The 17,897-nt window shown below is 38.8% G+C and overlaps 2 protein-coding genes across 4 annotated transcripts in view; one reads left to right on the forward strand and one right to left on the reverse strand.

The window, feature by feature from the left end:
- UBAC2 (UBA domain containing 2) overlaps positions 1-17,897 on the forward strand; it is a 167,125-nt gene that overhangs the window by 85,147 nt on the left and 64,081 nt on the right. The gene's annotated exons all lie outside the window — the stretch shown is intronic.
- Positions 198-15,098, reverse strand: GPR183 (G protein-coupled receptor 183). 2 transcript variants are annotated; one of them, XM_042979652.1, is made up of 3 exons: positions 14,965-15,098; positions 6,897-7,065; positions 198-1,842 (listed from the first exon to the last, which is right to left on the reverse strand). In XM_042979652.1, the coding sequence occupies exon 3, from the start codon at positions 1,825-1,827 to the stop codon at positions 739-741; it is 1,089 nt and encodes a 362-aa protein (XP_042835586.1). In that variant the 5' UTR covers positions 1,828-1,842; positions 6,897-7,065; positions 14,965-15,098; the 3' UTR covers positions 198-738. The 2 variants fall into 2 exon arrangements, with proteins under 2 accessions (XP_042835586.1, XP_007098466.1); XM_007098404.3 differs by lacking the exon at positions 6,897-7,065.

The raw sequence follows: 17,897 nt of genomic DNA on the forward strand, positions 1-17,897 counted from the left end.
TGGACGACACTCCTCTCAATGTGTACCTCCACGTAAAATCCTTGTCATATTCCTGAGCTGTGGACCCTTAGCTACTGGCTGCTTGGGAAGAGAGCTCAGTGCTCTCATCTGCCTCAGTCACCATCATAATGTTGCCATCCGAATCTATCCACTGCTAGTTCTATTCTCTCCTTAAGTAAGCATTGAAAGACACACTCTTAATTTTGTAGCATCCTGCTCTTTATTCCAAAAGAGTTCTTTGAAACAAAATTTTATGACTCAGAACAAAAGAAAAGAAAATGCTGATGTTATCAAGGAGATTAAAGTCTAAGATTGAAAGAAGTATGGGTCAAAGAAATATGTTAACAAAAAGAAACGTGTTACAATATTGACATTTTTACACTGGCAATATACAATCCTACAGTCTTTTTTTCTTTTGCCAAATTATTGGTAGGAAATACTGATGTTTAAATTTTTCATTAACATAAAAAGCTTTTTATACTGAGAGATATTAAAATAACCTCCCTTTTGGTATAGTATTTTGTTTACACATTAGAACTTTGCTTTATGTTGTTTTCTTGAGTACAAAAAATAATATATACCAGTTTACTTCCAATTTGGAGGTGGGAGCTCATGCCCCATGAAAGGAATTTACAAGAATCCTAATTGGAAGTTGAACAATCGTTTTGCTTTATAAGAAAAGTCCACCAAAGTTCATCATGCGGTCTCTTTGCTATAAACTCAAGATTTAATTCGTTTTTACTTTCCATTTAAAGACTTGGAATGTATCATTGTTTGAGTTTCTGTCATTTCACGTGAGTTTTCTTCAGGGGCTGACTTCACGGCACTGGAAATTGATACACTGACCTGACGCTTCAACATCTTCATAACCTTTCTCTTGTACCCTTTACATGCAAAGAAATATATGAAAGGGTCCATGCAGCAATTGAAGTTCATCAGACATACCGTAAAGTGCAGAGAAATCTGGAACGAATGTTTTTGGCTACATTCCAGTAAATCAGGAGACTGAAGCTTCTTAATCATGTGTTGAATAATTGCAACATGGTAAGGTGTGAAACAGAGAACAAACACAACAATTATAAAAATAATTGTGTTGAGAGCCTTTTTGTTTACACCAGATTTCTCAGTCAGTGGGTTTTGTTTGGCAGTTTTGAAGAGTTTGCAACAGATTTGAGAATAGCAGATGAGAATGACTAGGAGAGGGAGCACGTATCCTATGAAACACGCACCCAGCAGAATCCAGGGAAGAGATTTTGTTTCTTCAAAGTTCGGATACTCCATGCATGTAGTCCTTTCTTCCTCCTGCTTTGACATAGGTTTTATGAGTAGTGGGAGTGTTTGAGCGAATACTACAATCCAGACAAATATGCAAATGCCTTTTGCATGTTCAATTCTTTTCATCTTGTTGTATCGCAGAGGGTGCACCACAGCAAAGAACCGGTCAATGCTCAAGCAGGTCATGAAGTTCACACCTGCGTATGTGTTGATGTAAAACACAAGAGCAGTTATCCTACACAAGGCCTCACCCATTCTCCAGTCAAAGCCCAGTGCATAGTAGGCTATCCGTGTAGGCAAAGCAGTGGTAAAAAGTATGTCAGAAATCACCAGATTTGTTGAATATAGGGTGGTAGAGTTGATTTTTTTCCTGTTTTGAACAATAACAACCAAGGCTAGCACATTTCCCACAAGCCCGATTATGAAGACAATGCTGTAATGCAGAGGCATTAGTATCCTGGCTGTGTTGTGGTGTGAATAGAGGTCACAGTCACTTTCCTGAGTTGCTGCAGAGGCTGTAGTAAAATTGTTGTCCATTTTTGTATCCATCATTGGTGTTCAAAGTCTCTAGAGAGAACCAGGGAGAGTACTTTTAATTAGAAGTGCATTTAACTAAAAGTAATATAAACTGCCTTTCATAGATCAAACTTAAAATTTGTGAAAATTTATAGAATTTTTTAAAATCTGTGATATTTTACACAGTAAAGAAACCATCAACAAAACCTTAAAAAAGTAACCTAGTAAACTGGAGGAGATATTTGCAAATGATATATCCAGTGAGGGGTTCGTATCCAAAATATATGAGGAACTTTTATGACTCAAAACAAAAATAATCTTGATTAAAAATGAGCAGAGTACCTGAATAGGCATTTTTCTAAAGAAGACCTACAAATGGCCGGCAGACGCATGAAAAGATGTTCAACATCCCTAATCATCAGGGAAATGCAAATCAAAACCACAGTGAGGTATCACCTCACACCTGTCAGATGGCTAATATCAAAAAGACAAGAAATAACAAGTGTTGCCCTGGATGCAGAGAATAGGGAACCCTCTTGCATTGTTGGTGGGAATGTAAATTGGTTCAGCCACTGTGGAAAGCAGTATGGAGCTTCCTTAAAAAATCAAAAATGGAAATACCACATGATTTACTAATTTCACTACCGGGTATTTAAAGAAAACAAAAACACATATTCAGAGAGTTAATATGTACCATTTTAGCATTATTTGTAATAGCCAGGATATGGAAGCAACCCAAGTGTCCATTGGTAGGTCAGTAGATACCACACACACACACACACACACACACACACACACACACACACACACACACACACACGAATATTACTCAGCCATAGAAAGGAGGTCTTACCATTTGCAACAACGTGGATGGATCTAGAGGGTATTATGCTAAGTAAGACAGAGAAAGACAAATACCAGATGATTTCTCTTATACATGGAGCTAAGTTACCAAAGGAGAAATGAGTGGGAGGGAATAGGTGAACTAGATAAAGGGGATTATTAAGAAGCATACCTCCATGGGCACCTGGGTGGCTCAGTTGGTTAAGCATCTGATTTCAGCTTAGGTCTTGATCTCACTGTGAGTTCAAGGCCCACATCAGGTTCTGTGCTGACAGCTCAGAACCTGGAGCCTGCTTCGGATTCTGTCTCCGTCTGTCACTACCCCTCCCCCACTCGCACTCTGTCTCTCCCTCTCAAAAATAAACATTAAAAATTTTTTTAAATTTTTTTCTTTAAAATAAAAGAAGCACCCCTCCAAAAGAAAAACAAAATCTATGAAATGTAATATGTTTACATATATAGTAACAAGAACAGAGAATAAAATTTATGTTTTTACTTACAATTTGGTGATTTTGGCAAAGCCCTGGCAAAGGAAATAAGAACCATCTAAATAGAGCAAGTGTATTTTTGTGACAAGAGGGAACATGCTAACTTTTTAGGCAGAAATTCCCTCCTGCCCCGCCTTTTTTCAGAATTATTGTCTGGTTAAGAACAAAATCATGTGTGGCACCCCACATTTCAGATGGGAGCAAAACTTTGCTTTTAAATTGAACTTCAGTTGGATTTTTTTTTTTTTTCTAAATGCATATCACTGCCAGGAAATGAAATCAGTCACACATTTATTTAGTGAAATACGAACTTACCACAGTGATCTGATTTGTGTTAACCTAAAAAGTATGAGAAACAGGCTAAGGCCTTGTTAGGAACTGAAAGTTAGGTTTTCTTTTAAAAAAGAAGAAGATGATGACCACGACAACCACGACAAAAACGACGAAAAAGAAAGAAAAAACTGAAGCCATTTCAGGGGAAATGTTAAGATTAATTCTGAACTAGATCGTTCCACAAGTATGCCACTGATGCGTGCAGTGTGCGTTCCTACATTTTGCGTGCTTGTAAGCATTACACGTTGTGGTGTCTTGTGCTCTGCTTTATTCACCTCACGTGTTCATGGATCAGTGTCATCTATTTGTCATGTGTAGATCTTACGTAGACATTTTATAGATATTTCTGCAGTATTCCAGTGTGTTAGTGCATAATTTGCTTAGCTATTTCCTTGATGCATAGTTGGGTTATTTCCAATTCTTTTCTTGTTATAAATAATGTTAAGACGAAATTTAAACTCCTACGTTGAAAAGTAGAAAACAATAATATAACTCCTTATAGGAGGCTGAGCTTTGATAAAACTTAGGAAGAGCAGAGTAGTAAATTCTGTGATGTTATCTTTAGAAGAAAAATGATACTCTGATAGGACTGTGTGCACAAATCTCATCTGAAAGTCACCAAAATTAGGGAAAATGTCTATTCTAGTGACGATGGTTTATGTTAAAAGAAAACAACTCTCTCCCTAGCCATATCAAAACACCAACTACTACTCTGACCACTGTATTAAATGAACTGCATCTCTGCTAACTTACTTCTAACAGTCTTAAACAGTGATAGCAACAGAGAGTGGGGGTTTTCAGAGCATTGCTCTAATGTTATAGGTGTGTGTTACATACAGTGTTCATAGGTTAATTGTTAAAATATGGAAATACAACCTAAAGTAAAAGGGAACAAAACTGGAAGTAGTACTTTCTGTTAATCAAGAAAATATAGGAAAAGAGACTATGAGAAAGAATATAAATAGATTGAACTCACCTATTAAAAGAGACTATTGGTTTGGATTAAAAAAAAAAATCCAGCTGTATGCTGTTTAGAAGAGGGAGGGCTCAAAAAAGTGACTCAGAAAAGTTGAAAATAAAGATATGGGAAAACATGTATCAGGCAAATCCCAACCAGTAGAAAGCTAGAGTTAGCAATACTAACATCAGAAAAAAACAGAATTGAAGGCAAATTCAATATTAATAGGGATGAACAGGGTCACTACAGAAGATAAAAAGAGGAGTTCACCCAGAATATAAAAACAATTTTGAACTGTGCATGTAACAGCAAAATTTAAAGGAGAAATTGGAGATTTTAACACATCTTCATTAGAATATGTCAGATAAAGATTAAAGACTTAAAAGATTTACCCAGTGAGACTTCACAGAATTTGTGCTGAAGGTACATGAACATTTTTTGCAAGTTTGTGTACTAGGTCATCACAGGACCTCAGAGCTTTTAGAAAATATGTTACCTAGCAGCTGACATTCCAGTGACTACAGTGCAACTAAATTAGAAATGAACAATACAGAGATAAAGGATACATTTAGAATCTAAAAAAAAATATGTTTCTAAGGAACTCGTGGGTTAAGAAATCACTATAGGATTTTGAAGCAGTTAGAACAAAATGACTAAAATACTATATGCCAAACAATGGGATGCAGCTGAAGTGTTAATCTAAGATAGATGTAGAGCCTTGAATGCATTTATTTTATTTGCAGATTTTTTATTTTGAAATAATTTTTATTTGAGTATAATTAACATAATGCTACATTAGTTTCAGGTGTACAGCATAGTGATTCAACATCTCTATATGCTTGTGAATGCATTTATTTTTTAATTGAATTTATTTAATTGAAAATAGATAAATATACAGTTCAGGAAGCTAGAAGAAAATTGTTTGCCCAAAGAAAGTAGAAGAAAGTAATAATAAACATGATTACAGAAATTAATAAAATAGAAAACAAAACAAACACCTAATAAATATGGAATTTCTGTTTTGTGCAGAAAAAAAAAATAGAGTGATTCTTGAAAGGGAAATCATGGGAATTGCAATTGTGGAATGAAAGTAGAAAAACCTTATCCAGTGAGTTGAGAAAGGCTTCTTGTGAGAAGTAACTTTTCAAGAACTGAGACTAGACATGGAGAGGTGAAAATTTCAGGCAGGGCTTGCGACTTGGGAACAGATAGCAAGAACTTCTTTTATTTTTGTACTTTCTGTGAATTTTTTTTTTCTGAAAACCTCAATGTGTATGCTTTATTTTGAGGAATATTTCTCAACAGGTTCGGGAAATGCTTCTAAAACAAATATTAGGATAGAAATTCTCCATATGAATAAATGCCATTGTAGAGATTAGGAAAGTCACATTAACATAAGACTCAGAGAAGAATGTCCCATTGCTTGCCATGTTGTAAATGTGTGTCCAGCTTCTTTACTGAAGTATGGCACTTGGTAGAGCCAGAAATGGCAGGGGTTTCAGAACATCTGATGCTCAAGAATATTTAACACAGTGTTAATTATAAAGATGCACATTTGCAAGCAAATCAAATGTCCATCATCAGGACATTGGCTAAATATTTTATGGTATAGCCATAGAGTGGAAATGACATTGTGGATGCCTGTTTCTTGACAGGGAATAATGTTCAGTAAGGAAAGCAGATTATACAACATGCCACTTTGGAGGAAAAGCAATTATGTATACATACATGTACACACATCTGCATGGATATGTATGCCAGGACATAATTTTGTATAAGTAACTTTTGAATTTCATCCATAAACTCTTAAACTTTTGTTCTTTTTAAAAAATATTTATTTATTTATTTTGAGACAGAGCAGGAGAGGGGCAGAGAGAAAGAATCTCAAACAGGCTCTGCACTGTCAGCACAGAGCCCAATGTGGGGCTCAACCTCATGAACCATGAGATCATGACCTGAGTAGAAATTAAGAGTTGGTTGCTCAACCAGCTGAGCCACCCAGGTGCCTGAATATATGCTTAAATTTTTAATATTAAACATGAATTTAAATTTTTAATACTGAACATGAATTGACTATGAAATGAGTAAATAGGCAAATAACTTCATGTGAGGAAAAACATTTTTTTAATTCAGTTCTTTCAAAAATCTTGTCATCTGACATACATTTCAAAGCTAGCCCTTTAGTGCCCTTTACTCAGATTGATGCATTAATTTTTATTAGGTGCCTACCTTTAAGTCCTATCTGGAAGAACACTTGTATTGACCCTTGTGGGCTAAGTACTGCTGTCCACTCCCTACTTGCCATATGAGGAAAGCAAGTGCCATAGAGCTTAAAAGGTCATGCTAGATCCTTCTCTCTGGTGATCTGGCTTCAGGTCTCCTACCCTGTCCAATTCTTGGCAAGGGCAGCTGGTTCATATTGCCCTTGAAGAACTGAGAGTTTGTGGTTTTGAAGTGGTCTAAGCTTTAAGAAGCATCTTTACCTGTAAATAGCCTGGGAACAAGGTGTCCCCTCCGCTGCAGAGCCAGGCAACGATCCTTCCTAAGGACAGTGGGGTCCCCACTTCTAGGACAGTGTAGATCCCTGATGGGAAGACTCTTGAGGGACCGCTTACTGCCCACCCTTGTCCTGAGTCAGTCAGAGAAAGACACCTGCACAGTGCGGACAAGTAAATGGGATGGCTCAGAAATGGTCTTTGGTAAAGATGAATCTAGGCTGTCTTGAAATCTGGTGATGTTTCAGTACCCTCTCGAAGGTTGATTCTGTTAATGGCACTAGTATGTTACCTTAGTTCTTGATTATATCTATCCTGGGCTATTCATGCTATAGTTTTAGTCATTTTTATCTTTTCCAAATTAAGAGAAATATTCTTTCATGTACTTGACTGTTATCCCATTCTTACCTGAATCAATCCCAGTTTATTATCATCATCCCTGAGATATTATTTTATATCCTCCTTTAATCATTGAGGACTCAAGATTACTTTCTTGAACCTTGACTTACTCCATTCTTTTATTCAGCAAAAATTGTTTTCAGTGCCTTCATATGCTAGGTCCTGAAATTACCGAGATGATATCTTTCAATATGGGAGGGCCTGAAACGGAAGGATGAATGTATGATGTTGGGAATGTGCTGTTATCTGAGTGAGGGAGCATTGTCTCACTGTTGTTTAAAGGACTCCTACTCACACATACTAGGGTTCTGCTTGCTCTTTGGATTACTGTGTTCCTTACCAACCTTTGGATGGCCAGTTGTTCTTTTAATCATTTTTTCAGGTATAACTAACTTCCTCTCACCCTCCCTTCTTCTTTTTCTTCCTTTATCTGTTTATTTTTTAATACATTTTAAGTATTTTACAGTTTTTAAAATAAGTTCATCCTTTTTTTTTTTTTTTAAAGTTAGCTCTATGCCCAACATGGGGCCTGAACTCATGACCCTGAGATCAAGAGTTGCATGCTCTACTGACTGAGCCAGCCAGGCACCCCTTAAGTATTTTACATTTTTATAATCTTTAGATGACAGCTCTGTCATGTTATTAGGATAAATATACTGAGTTGTAGTTGGAGGTACTATGACTTATCATTTCACTGCCTAGAGAAAAACACGAAGTGTTTGTTCTTCATCTTTTTTCCTTAGAATACTTTTATCTATAAGAATTCTAATTCCCTTATAATGCTTTCTAATGACAAGGTATGTGTGGCCACTAAACTGTCCTTAGTGCCCCACACCCTGAGGAGCATGAATGAGGACTGAAGCCTTTGCCCTGTGGGCACAGTTAGTAACTGGGCTGCATGGAGCGTGGGGGCCGCATTCAGATTCCACCTGAGGAACCCCCTTACCTCCTGACAGCTGGCTGCAGCCACCCTGGCAGCCATCTGCGCCAGTTCTCTTACCAGTTATGTCACTGAGCAAAGGGGTCTATCCCAGTTTTGTCTCTGTAATGCAGTAATGATAACTCTACTGCCATTCTAGCATATGCAAAACAGCAAGCTCTTCCGTAGCAAAATATCCTCCACCGTATTTTTACTTATATTTTCGGAAGTGGGTCTGTGTGTGTTTCTCTAGAGTTGATTTCATTGCTGCTAGAGTAGCTAACATATCTTAAGACATTATCATCTCATTTTTGCATAACCGGACGTGTTGACATGAACTGACAAGTTCTTTCTAGCCACAGAAAGGAGGAAAATAAAAGGCTCCCCCCCAAAAAAACTCATCTATTAGTATTTAAGAAAATTGAGCGCTAATGTAATTTGTTCTCTGGAAATATTTGCCCTGGCTACCGACTTGGAGGCATTTGTGATTGTTCACAGATCTGCGGTCCCAATTTACTTGCTTGGATAATTATTTTCTTAGATTTTATTTGTGGCAGAAACAAAATAAAACCTTCACTGTACTTGTAGATTTAGTGTGAACTAGAATATTGGCTTTTAGTTTTTGCTTTAAGATTCTGAAATGTCACCTTTACCCCTAATATTATTCACTTAATAAGCATCAACAGCCTTAAATGAAAAGAAGTTAAACTTTTAGTAATTTTGTTTAAAGTTAGGCCTTAGCAATGGGTTGAATGGTTCAAGTCATGTGAAATGATAAGCTGTAAGAGGTGGCTTCTCTATAAGGCTATAAGGCCAAGTCTACTGAAGGCCATGTTTACACTTCAAGACGATCTGACTCAAAGTGCCCATGGTGGCATGCACCAAAAAGGAAGTTCTAGGAGCGCACTTTCAAAAATAAGAGCCGAAGGGGCGCCTGGGTGGCTCAGTTGGTTGAGCGTCCGACTTCGGCTCAGGTCACGATCTCACAGTTTGTAGGTTCAAGCCCCGCATCGGGCTCTGTGCTGACAGCTCAGAGCTTGGAGCCTGTTTCAGATTCTGTGTCTCCCTCTCTCTCTGCCCCTCCCTGTTCATGCTCTGTCTCTGTCTCAAGAATACATAAACATTAAAAAATTAAAAAAAAATAAGAGCCGCAAAAATGTGGACTTAGAGATATGAATAGTATTTGCATATTATTAAATGAGGAGTATTGATTGATCTGATTCTTTCTCCGATTTCTCTGGAGACACTGTCCTTTGGCTGTGTTGTTGAGGAGAGGTAAGGTTGAGGGAAAGTTTCTGGAGTGGGAAAAAATGAAATCATTGAGAAAGGAGGGGGCGGGCGAAAGCTTGGGTTCAGTAGAAGAGCAAGAATTCGGTGTGCTGAGGAACTAGGCGAGCACAGATGTATCACGATAGCAGGCAGAAGCTGGTCGGTGCCCTTGAGAGGAAACCTACTCCACGGAAGAAAGGAATCGTTGCTTCTTCCCCTGGTTACCTGGTTTTATGAGTATTTGTCAGTTACTTGAAAAAAACCTTCTTGCTCTGACTCACACAGGGACTTGTAAGTTCGGTCCAGTGTCGCACATGTCATGGCCTACCATTCAACCAGTGATTTTTTGCCCACCTTCTTTTTAGTTGGCTAAACAACCATCACCTGGGCAGTTGTGTGGGCCATTTGCCCATAAAGGGGGCAGGTGGGAAACATTAATTCCTTAATTGTGGGAAAGAAACCTGAGGCACAGCCGGGTTGTGACCAGCACTGGCACAGCCTCTCTTCACTCCATTGGCAAAGTCAGGTTGTGTGTTCCAGTAAGCTGCCACTCGGCTGTTTGTTTCACAGTCAGTATGCGCCCCCGTTCACTTAGTGAAATAAGTCTTTCTACACTGTCAGCTGATTTTTTTTCCCCAGCCAGCTTTAAGTCCTAAGTTGATGGCTCACTATGTCTATGGTCAGGATTCATTTTTGGAAGGATATAGGGAACGTTGTCCAGGAAGGTGGGACACTGACAGCTACCTGAACTTTCTCAGGATAGAATCTCACACCTGCCAGAGTGTTTATGTTCAGAGTGCGGTTGTCTGTGGTTGTCTGCGGTTGGCCTGTCTGAGGGGACCTCCCTACCCTGCCTCTGGGTTTGTGGAAGTGTGACCCTCCTGCTGACCCCATGGCACAGGCTGCTTCTGACCACCTCTCAGTAGGTCTGCAGAGGGTCACTTACAGGACAGTGCACAGAGAACTACTTCTTTGCTTTTTTTTTTTTTTTTTTTTAATTTTAGAGAGAGGGGGAGTGTGTGAGCAGGGGTGAGGGGCAGAGAGAGTGAGAGGGAGGGAGGGAGGGAGGGAGGATGGGAGAGAGATCCTAAGCAGGCCCCAAGCTGAGTCTGGGGCTTGCGGCACTTGATCCCACCACCCTAGTGTCATGATATGAGCCGAAATCAGGAGTCAGACACTGAACCTACTGAGCCACCCAGGTGCCCTGAGAACCTCTTGAAGACAGAAAAAACAAAAAACAAAAAAACGTGTTCGCCAGTTTGTAGTTTACTTTTAGTGCCTCTGCAGCATCCTGACCTGATAGGCACTGACTCAGGAAGACCACGTTGCCTTCCATAAACACATGCATTGGCATTGATGCAAAGGTGAAAGGGGCCTGACATTTGAATTACTTGATTAAACACCTACTTGCCCATTTAGGGTTTCATATATTCCAGCTATTTTTCTTTCCACTTTCACTGATTTTCTTTGTGTGGCTTTTGGCAGCTTTAACAAACTGAGTAGGTTGATGTGAAAGTTAACCAACATGAAGACAAAGGAGGTGGTAATACTAAGGACAGGAGTTACATCACATAATGTTTAGGAACTGTAAGAAAACAATCCCGCTATAATACACATTTCAGTGAGGAAGACAAATACTGTGTTTCCATGTGGCATGATTTGACCTATAAGTACAATAACTGGATAATATAAAAAGATTCTTTAAAAAAAATTTTTTTTTTTTAATGTTTACTTATTTTTGAGAGATAGAGACAGAGTGCAAGCAGGGGAGGGGCAGAGAAAGAGAGAGACACAGAATCCAAAGCAGGCTCCAGGCTCCGAGCTGTCAGCACAGAGCCCGATGCAGGGCTTGAACTCACAAAATACGAGATCATGACCTGAGCTGAAGTCGGACACTTAACCGACTGAGCCACCCAGGCGCCCCATAAAAAGATTCTTTGTAGTAAAGATCTCAGTCTGTGTTATCTCTATGTGCCTTTTCTCCTTAAAGTTCAAGGGAGTTTCAGGTTTTGTTTTTTGACTCATCTCATGGAAATTAGTCAGAAACATTAAATATCCTTATTTTGTGGATAAGCAGAATTTCAGAGAGATTAGATCATTTGCTCAGGGTCCTCCATCAGTATAGGTACCAAGTCAGGAGTCACAAAGGTGTCTGGGACTCCATGCCGTCCCTCACTTGCTAACTCCTATCAAGTCAGCGGTTCCTGTGCCTGCAGCCTCCTGACTGTCTCCCACACTCGGCCTTGCCTCTACACCATGTGTTTGTCGGTCCATCTGCCTGTCTGTATACTACTCTCACTCCCACTGCCTGCCTTCAGGCCTCTCTCCCATCTCTCTGGAGCTCCTGCCACACCTTTCACAGTGCCTTTCAAATGACGCATGTTGAACCCTGGGCTGATGGGAAGCTCTCTGACTCCCTGTGGCTGGGTTCTGCCTTACTCTTCAGCTGGCTCTCTGGCCATCTTCTCCCTGTGATGCCCTGGCTCCAGCTTTCCTAAATTATGTGCAGTTTTTTGACGTTCTGTGTTCTGTCACAGCTCTGTGCCTTTCTGGCGCTTTTCCTTCTTTCGGACGCCTCCTCTTCTTTGTCCTGTATCTTCAGCTCTTACTTTCCTTCAAGACTTAGTTCAGAGTCTGCTGTGCCTGGAAGCTTCCCTGATCTTATCCTGTCCTGCTCTGTTGGAGCACCCTCCAGAAAGACAGCGTGCAGTGTCCTCGTGAGGGCACTGTGTTCTCTACTAGCACCTGTATTGTTATTTTTCTGTTTCCCACTAGCCTGTGGAGTCCTGTGCGTGGGAACTGTGTTAATTTTGTTTATCTCCAGCTGACCCATGACTGAGGCACAATAAACACCCACTAGAGAATGACAGAGTCCCAGCTTTCTAGATCCTTAGGCAAAGGCTCTTTATCAGAGTTCTTGATTAGTAGTAGGAACCAGTATCATTAAGCGCAGACTCTCCTCCAGGCACTGTTCTGGGCACTCTACGTATATTCACTCACTGAATCATCATAGAACTTTCACAAACCCATGTCCAGTGGTGAAACTAAGACACAGAGCACTTTCATGGCTTGTCTTAAAGACATAGCTGTTAAATGTCAGGATTCAATCCTGGCAGTTTGGCTCCTAAAATCGTATTTCGTGCAAAGTGTTTTATCCCTGGCTCCTGTTACCAAATCGATCTGATGTTACTGGTAGAAAACAGGTTAAAAATAGGAAAACATCTCAAAAGTTTAACATGTACCAACTCATCCTGTCTGAACTAGAGAGAAGAGGAGAACTGGGGAGCTGGAAGGAGGGAGAGGAGGAGGGAAATATGTTGATTTAAATAAAGGCACTCATTAATTTACTTATATTTTAAAGTAAGTAAAAGTTTTTACAAATGAATTTAGATTTTACCATTTTTAACAATATTTGCATAAAACAATTTAGACTGAAAGAAAATGGTGACTACCTAGGATAGCTTTGATGCTATTAATTTATATTTACGCTACTTTTTAGGTGTTTGTAGACTGTTAACAAAATATTTTTTATTCTTCTCTTTGAGCTTTCAAGACACCACAAGGATCTTTGTTAACTCTACAGTTTTCAGATGGTTTTCACATGCATTATCTCATCTGATATTGAAGCTCTGGGCTTTACAGATTTCTTGGAAAGCTCAGGAACTACATGGGCTGGAAGGACTTGCACACCGTTAGCACACTCCATGCTCTGTGGCCTTGAACCCTGCAGTAGGCCCTTACCCGTGGCAGGGAGGGAGGCATTACTTGTAGACTCCTCTGCTGGGTGGGAAGCTCTTTTTTTAAAATGCACTCTTCTTAAGGATGATGGCTTTCTCCCCTACAACATTTTACCCCATAGAGTGTTTCAGAAAGATCCTACAGTAGATACCTAGTAAATGTCTGTGGATTTCTTAAGCGAAGGAAAGTCATATAGTAATCTGAGGTAGTGTTTATTCTAGTAAATGATTGGTCATGTTACTAATAAGTTCTTGGAAGCCAGTTAAAGTGATTTATAAGAGGCATTCCCACCCCCACCCCTACGCCCGCCCCCACCTCATGAAAGGTGAGCCAGTGAGTGAGCAGGCTTTGTGCAGCAGTGTGTTCTTTGTAGCGTTATGTCTCCAAAGTATGATTGAGTCCTGGGGAGAAAGCATAAGCTGAAGTAGTAGCAGAAGCAAGCGGATCCAGACAGCAAGCACAGATAGATGTTTACCCTCCATAGACTCAGTCTTTATGTAAAATATTCTGTGAAGATCTGCAAATAAGTGTAAGAAAAATAATTCTCACAAAATGATAGGGCAAGGAAACTTATTGGATTCATCCTTTGGTAGTTTAATGGGTAGAGGGAGGAGAGAATGATAGCAGACAGTTTTCTGGCGCTTACCTATGACAGCCAATGTGACAAGGTTTTGGCAGTGTTATTACTCCCGCGAGGCCACACAGTTTAGGAATAATCGAACCCAGGTCTAAACCTGATTCCAGAGCCCATGCCCTGAACCAATGCCCTGTATTGTACTTGGACTGATACCCCCTAGAGCTCCCAGACATGCCTTCCTTTAGAGGAACTCTCCTCATAGCTTACATTTTGCCAAGAATTTGTTACTTCCATTCCCACCCTGGACATAAATGTTGCAAATCATTACATGTACTTCATTGTTTTGTGACATTTTTTTAGACACATGGAAATTCTAGAAAAAATAGACCTGTTTAGCTTTAGTGATCATCAAATAAATATAAAGCAAGCAACAGATTCAATTTACACTTATCAAATTAATTGTTTATATTTAGAATTAAAATACTCGTGTTGGCTAAGAAGCAGTGAAGCCCAAACTGTCACTGGTTGGTGGGGAGGGGGGTGGGCAGCAAATTGGTAAAATATTTTTGTAAACCAAAGACTACCAGTTTATATATAAAGCTTTAGAAACATTTATACCCTTTGCCTAATGAATTCTAGTATTGGCACTCTGTCTGGAAAAATATTAGAAAGTATAGAAGTCATAGTGTATAGAAAAGACCTTTAGGTATATAGACATGGTCAAATAGTAGAATGTGACAACTTTTTTTGTTTCAAATTGTGCTAAATAACTTCTATACACATGCATTTAAGTGTAGGAATACTCCATTTTAAAATAATTTTGTTCCTTTCCCTTCATACTAAAGTACCCTGAAATATTGGCATTATTTGCTGACTTACACTTGATGCTGTTTTCTGTAACTGTGAGTTCACACAGAAGTACAAAGTAAGCCCCGTATTTTGGCACAGATTTCTGTCATGGTCCCTTGTTCTCACCTACTTCGGCATTAGCTAATTAGAACTGCCAGTCAGCGGAGACTAAACTATATTGATACGATTTTTGTTAGAAATATTTATAGTTGTCATTGAATAGATTGTTTTCTTTACTTTATACCTTAATTAGGCTTTTAAAGTTTTACAAAATATTTAAAAGAAATGAAATATCTAGTACTCACCTCTCGGTGACTTGTTGGGACCTCTGTGCGGTAGCAGTCCGTGTTTGCCCAACTGAAGTAGGTTACTTTGGCATGTTGCTTGAGAGATTATGCAGACATCCTTTTATGGTGGTGGCTTTTTTTGTCACACTGTGACTGAGCATAGCAATGATTAGTTACCCTCATATATGCGTGTGCACTTTTTTTTTTTAAATGGGAAGTGAAATTTTTCTGTTAGTGATTTTTTTTTTTACCAGTTATCCAAAAACCCCTAGGAATTTATGCATTGCCAATATCTGTGGAACTTTATAAGTTTTTTAAATAAAGATTTAAATCAGTATTTAAAAAAATTCTTTGAAAGGAAGACTAAAGCAATAAACCTTAACCAGAAAAAAAAAAGAAGATAATTACTGATGATTTTGTATCTAGATTCTGTGTAAAAGTATGAGTTTTTAATGCTTTAAAGAAAAAAACGTCAACTGTGACAGTTTTGTCTACCTGGAAACTTGATACAGAGAGCAGTTTACTCATTCTCTATCTCAATGAGAAAGAAACAAAGGTTTCTGTGGTGAGTGGGAGAACGATGCTCTTTTGCATTGTACAGGGACAGGTGGATGTTTTCAGGCAGGAGCCCAGCTGACAGGATCGGTGACTGCATGGACACATGGATGACAAGCGAAGAGTTGAAGGGGGACATCTTACAGCTGATAGCCCAGTCCTTTGCAGAGGATGGAGACCTGTGCTATTCACCTTTCAGTTCTAGGTGGCTCAGTTTAAACCAGCATTAGCTATCCAAATGCAACTTCTGTGTAGTCTAATGAATAGCAGTGTAGTGGTCAGAATGAGAGAGGTGATAGTTACACTTACCCAGAACTGACCTGGCCATTCCCAGTCAGTTCTGCGTGCTGCATTTTACGAAGGGCATAGATGACCATGTGATAGGGCTGGTAAGGGGTCTGGATCCCAGGTCTTAGGAGAAATGATTGAATACACCGAGAATGTTTAGGCTTGGCCAAGATGTGATCATCTTCCTCATGCACTGGAAGCTGTCCCATAGAGAAGGATTTAGTTGTGTATGTCAGTCCTCCCAACTCCAGAGAATAGAAAGAAGGCCAGTAAGAGGAAGCCACTAGAGACAGCTTTCAAGTCAAAATATGAAGGTAGTTCCCAAAAGTTAGGGTCATTAAAAAAAAAAAAATGGAAGAGGCTCTTTCTTATTTAGGTGCCTACATAAACTGGTTGACTGTCTTGAGGGATGACACAGGGAGAATTGAATCATTTGGTAGGAATTTGTAACTCTGACTTCACATCTTCCACTCCAGAATCTGTCAGAAGGGCCAAGGGGCTTCAGCCCCTCAGTGGTATCATTCCATCTAGAAGCTTACTAGGTTCTTCTAAGCTCTAAAATGCTGGAGATGTCGAACACTGTCAAACAGAAGAGCAACAACTTACCCAATTCTTTGTGCCTCCACCTCACTGTCTGTAAAATAAAGGTACTGAAGTAAATGATCGCCAAGATAATTCCTAGTGCAAAAATCCTGAGGGGGCAATATAGATATTTTATGATTTGGTGATAAATATGATAAAATATTCTAGAATTTATTTAAAACTTGGATTGAAGAATATTTGAAGAAGACAGTGTTGAGAAGCTTCTCGATTTGTTGAAAGAACATCCTGGTGCGGTGTTTTGGTTTTTAATTTTTGAAAGAGTTTTTATTAAGTAAAGCATTGTTATATGATGAAGAACTCAACTAGGTAAAGTAAATGTTCTAGCGAACTGGATCTACCCCTATTTGGTATTAGGGTGTTTGAATATATAAAGAAAAGGGTGCAAGCTGTTTGTCCTGTGAGATGCTGTGAGGGTTTAGTGTGCGTTAACTTCATGAGCCCACAAACCTTATTTTTATTGTTATTGAAAGTTACCAGGATTTCTTTTGCTGTACTATAAAAGTGCAGTCAATGTACTTTTCTGTAGAAGAGATAAGATGGACATTCGTGACCTGAACTGTGTTTTATTATTTTCTTCTTTTAAGTACAATTGTGAGTATACAATAGATAATAAATATTAGTGACATCAGTTGAAATAGTGAATGAATGAATTATATCCTGTTTTCCTCTTTTCTTTACTTCACCTTCATATGCTTAAGTCAGATAGGGCCTCCAGAAGTTAGCTATTCACAGTTTGGAAAGGGTCAAACTGAATTATTGTTGACAATATACAGAACATATGTTGTGTCATAAAATAAGGAAAAGAGAAAAACTGGTCAGTGACTAATAACATTATGATATTTTGTGAAGTCTGTGTGTATAGAAATAGCAACGGAAATTTCTACAAAACAACCTGTATATTCGTGGTCTGAAATGTGTGCTTTTGTATTATGGGTGTATGTGGTCTAGTACTTAGTCATCATTTAAAACTATACAGTGATTAATAACTTCTAAGGAATTTTTAAACTTCTTTTATTGGTATATAAGACATGAACTGTGGTCATTAAAAATTCCTATCAGTTTTGTCTTAGTTTACATTGAAATGTAACCTCAAATAAGAACGTGGCTTCGGATTGTCTATTGTAACATCATCCTTTACACTTTTTTGGAACTTCTATAAATTAAGTACCTCAAAGAATATGTTCTGTGGTGAGATCTCTCAAGTACAACCAAAATAGAGCTTTCTTCTTATTACCAAGAGACCCACAGGCCATATTTTGAGTGTATATATGAAACTGTATGTTTTAATCCCACTAAAAATAATAAAACAAGATGCTTTTTTAAATAAAAGGCAAATTCTGGGTAGTTTGCCATTTTAAAGAGAAACTCATTTATTCAGCAAATATTTTTTAAGCAACTCCTCTCTGCCAGGCATGGTTTTAGAGAGTGGTGATAAAGCAATGAACAAAACGGGCAGAACGGGCAGAAATCCCAGCCTCTGTGGAGTTTCCCTCCAGTCGGGGAGA

This window comes from Panthera tigris, chromosome A1 (assembly GCF_018350195.1).
Source record: "Panthera tigris isolate Pti1 chromosome A1, P.tigris_Pti1_mat1.1, whole genome shotgun sequence".
In the NCBI taxonomy this organism is placed as follows: domain Eukaryota; kingdom Metazoa; phylum Chordata; class Mammalia; order Carnivora; family Felidae; genus Panthera; species Panthera tigris.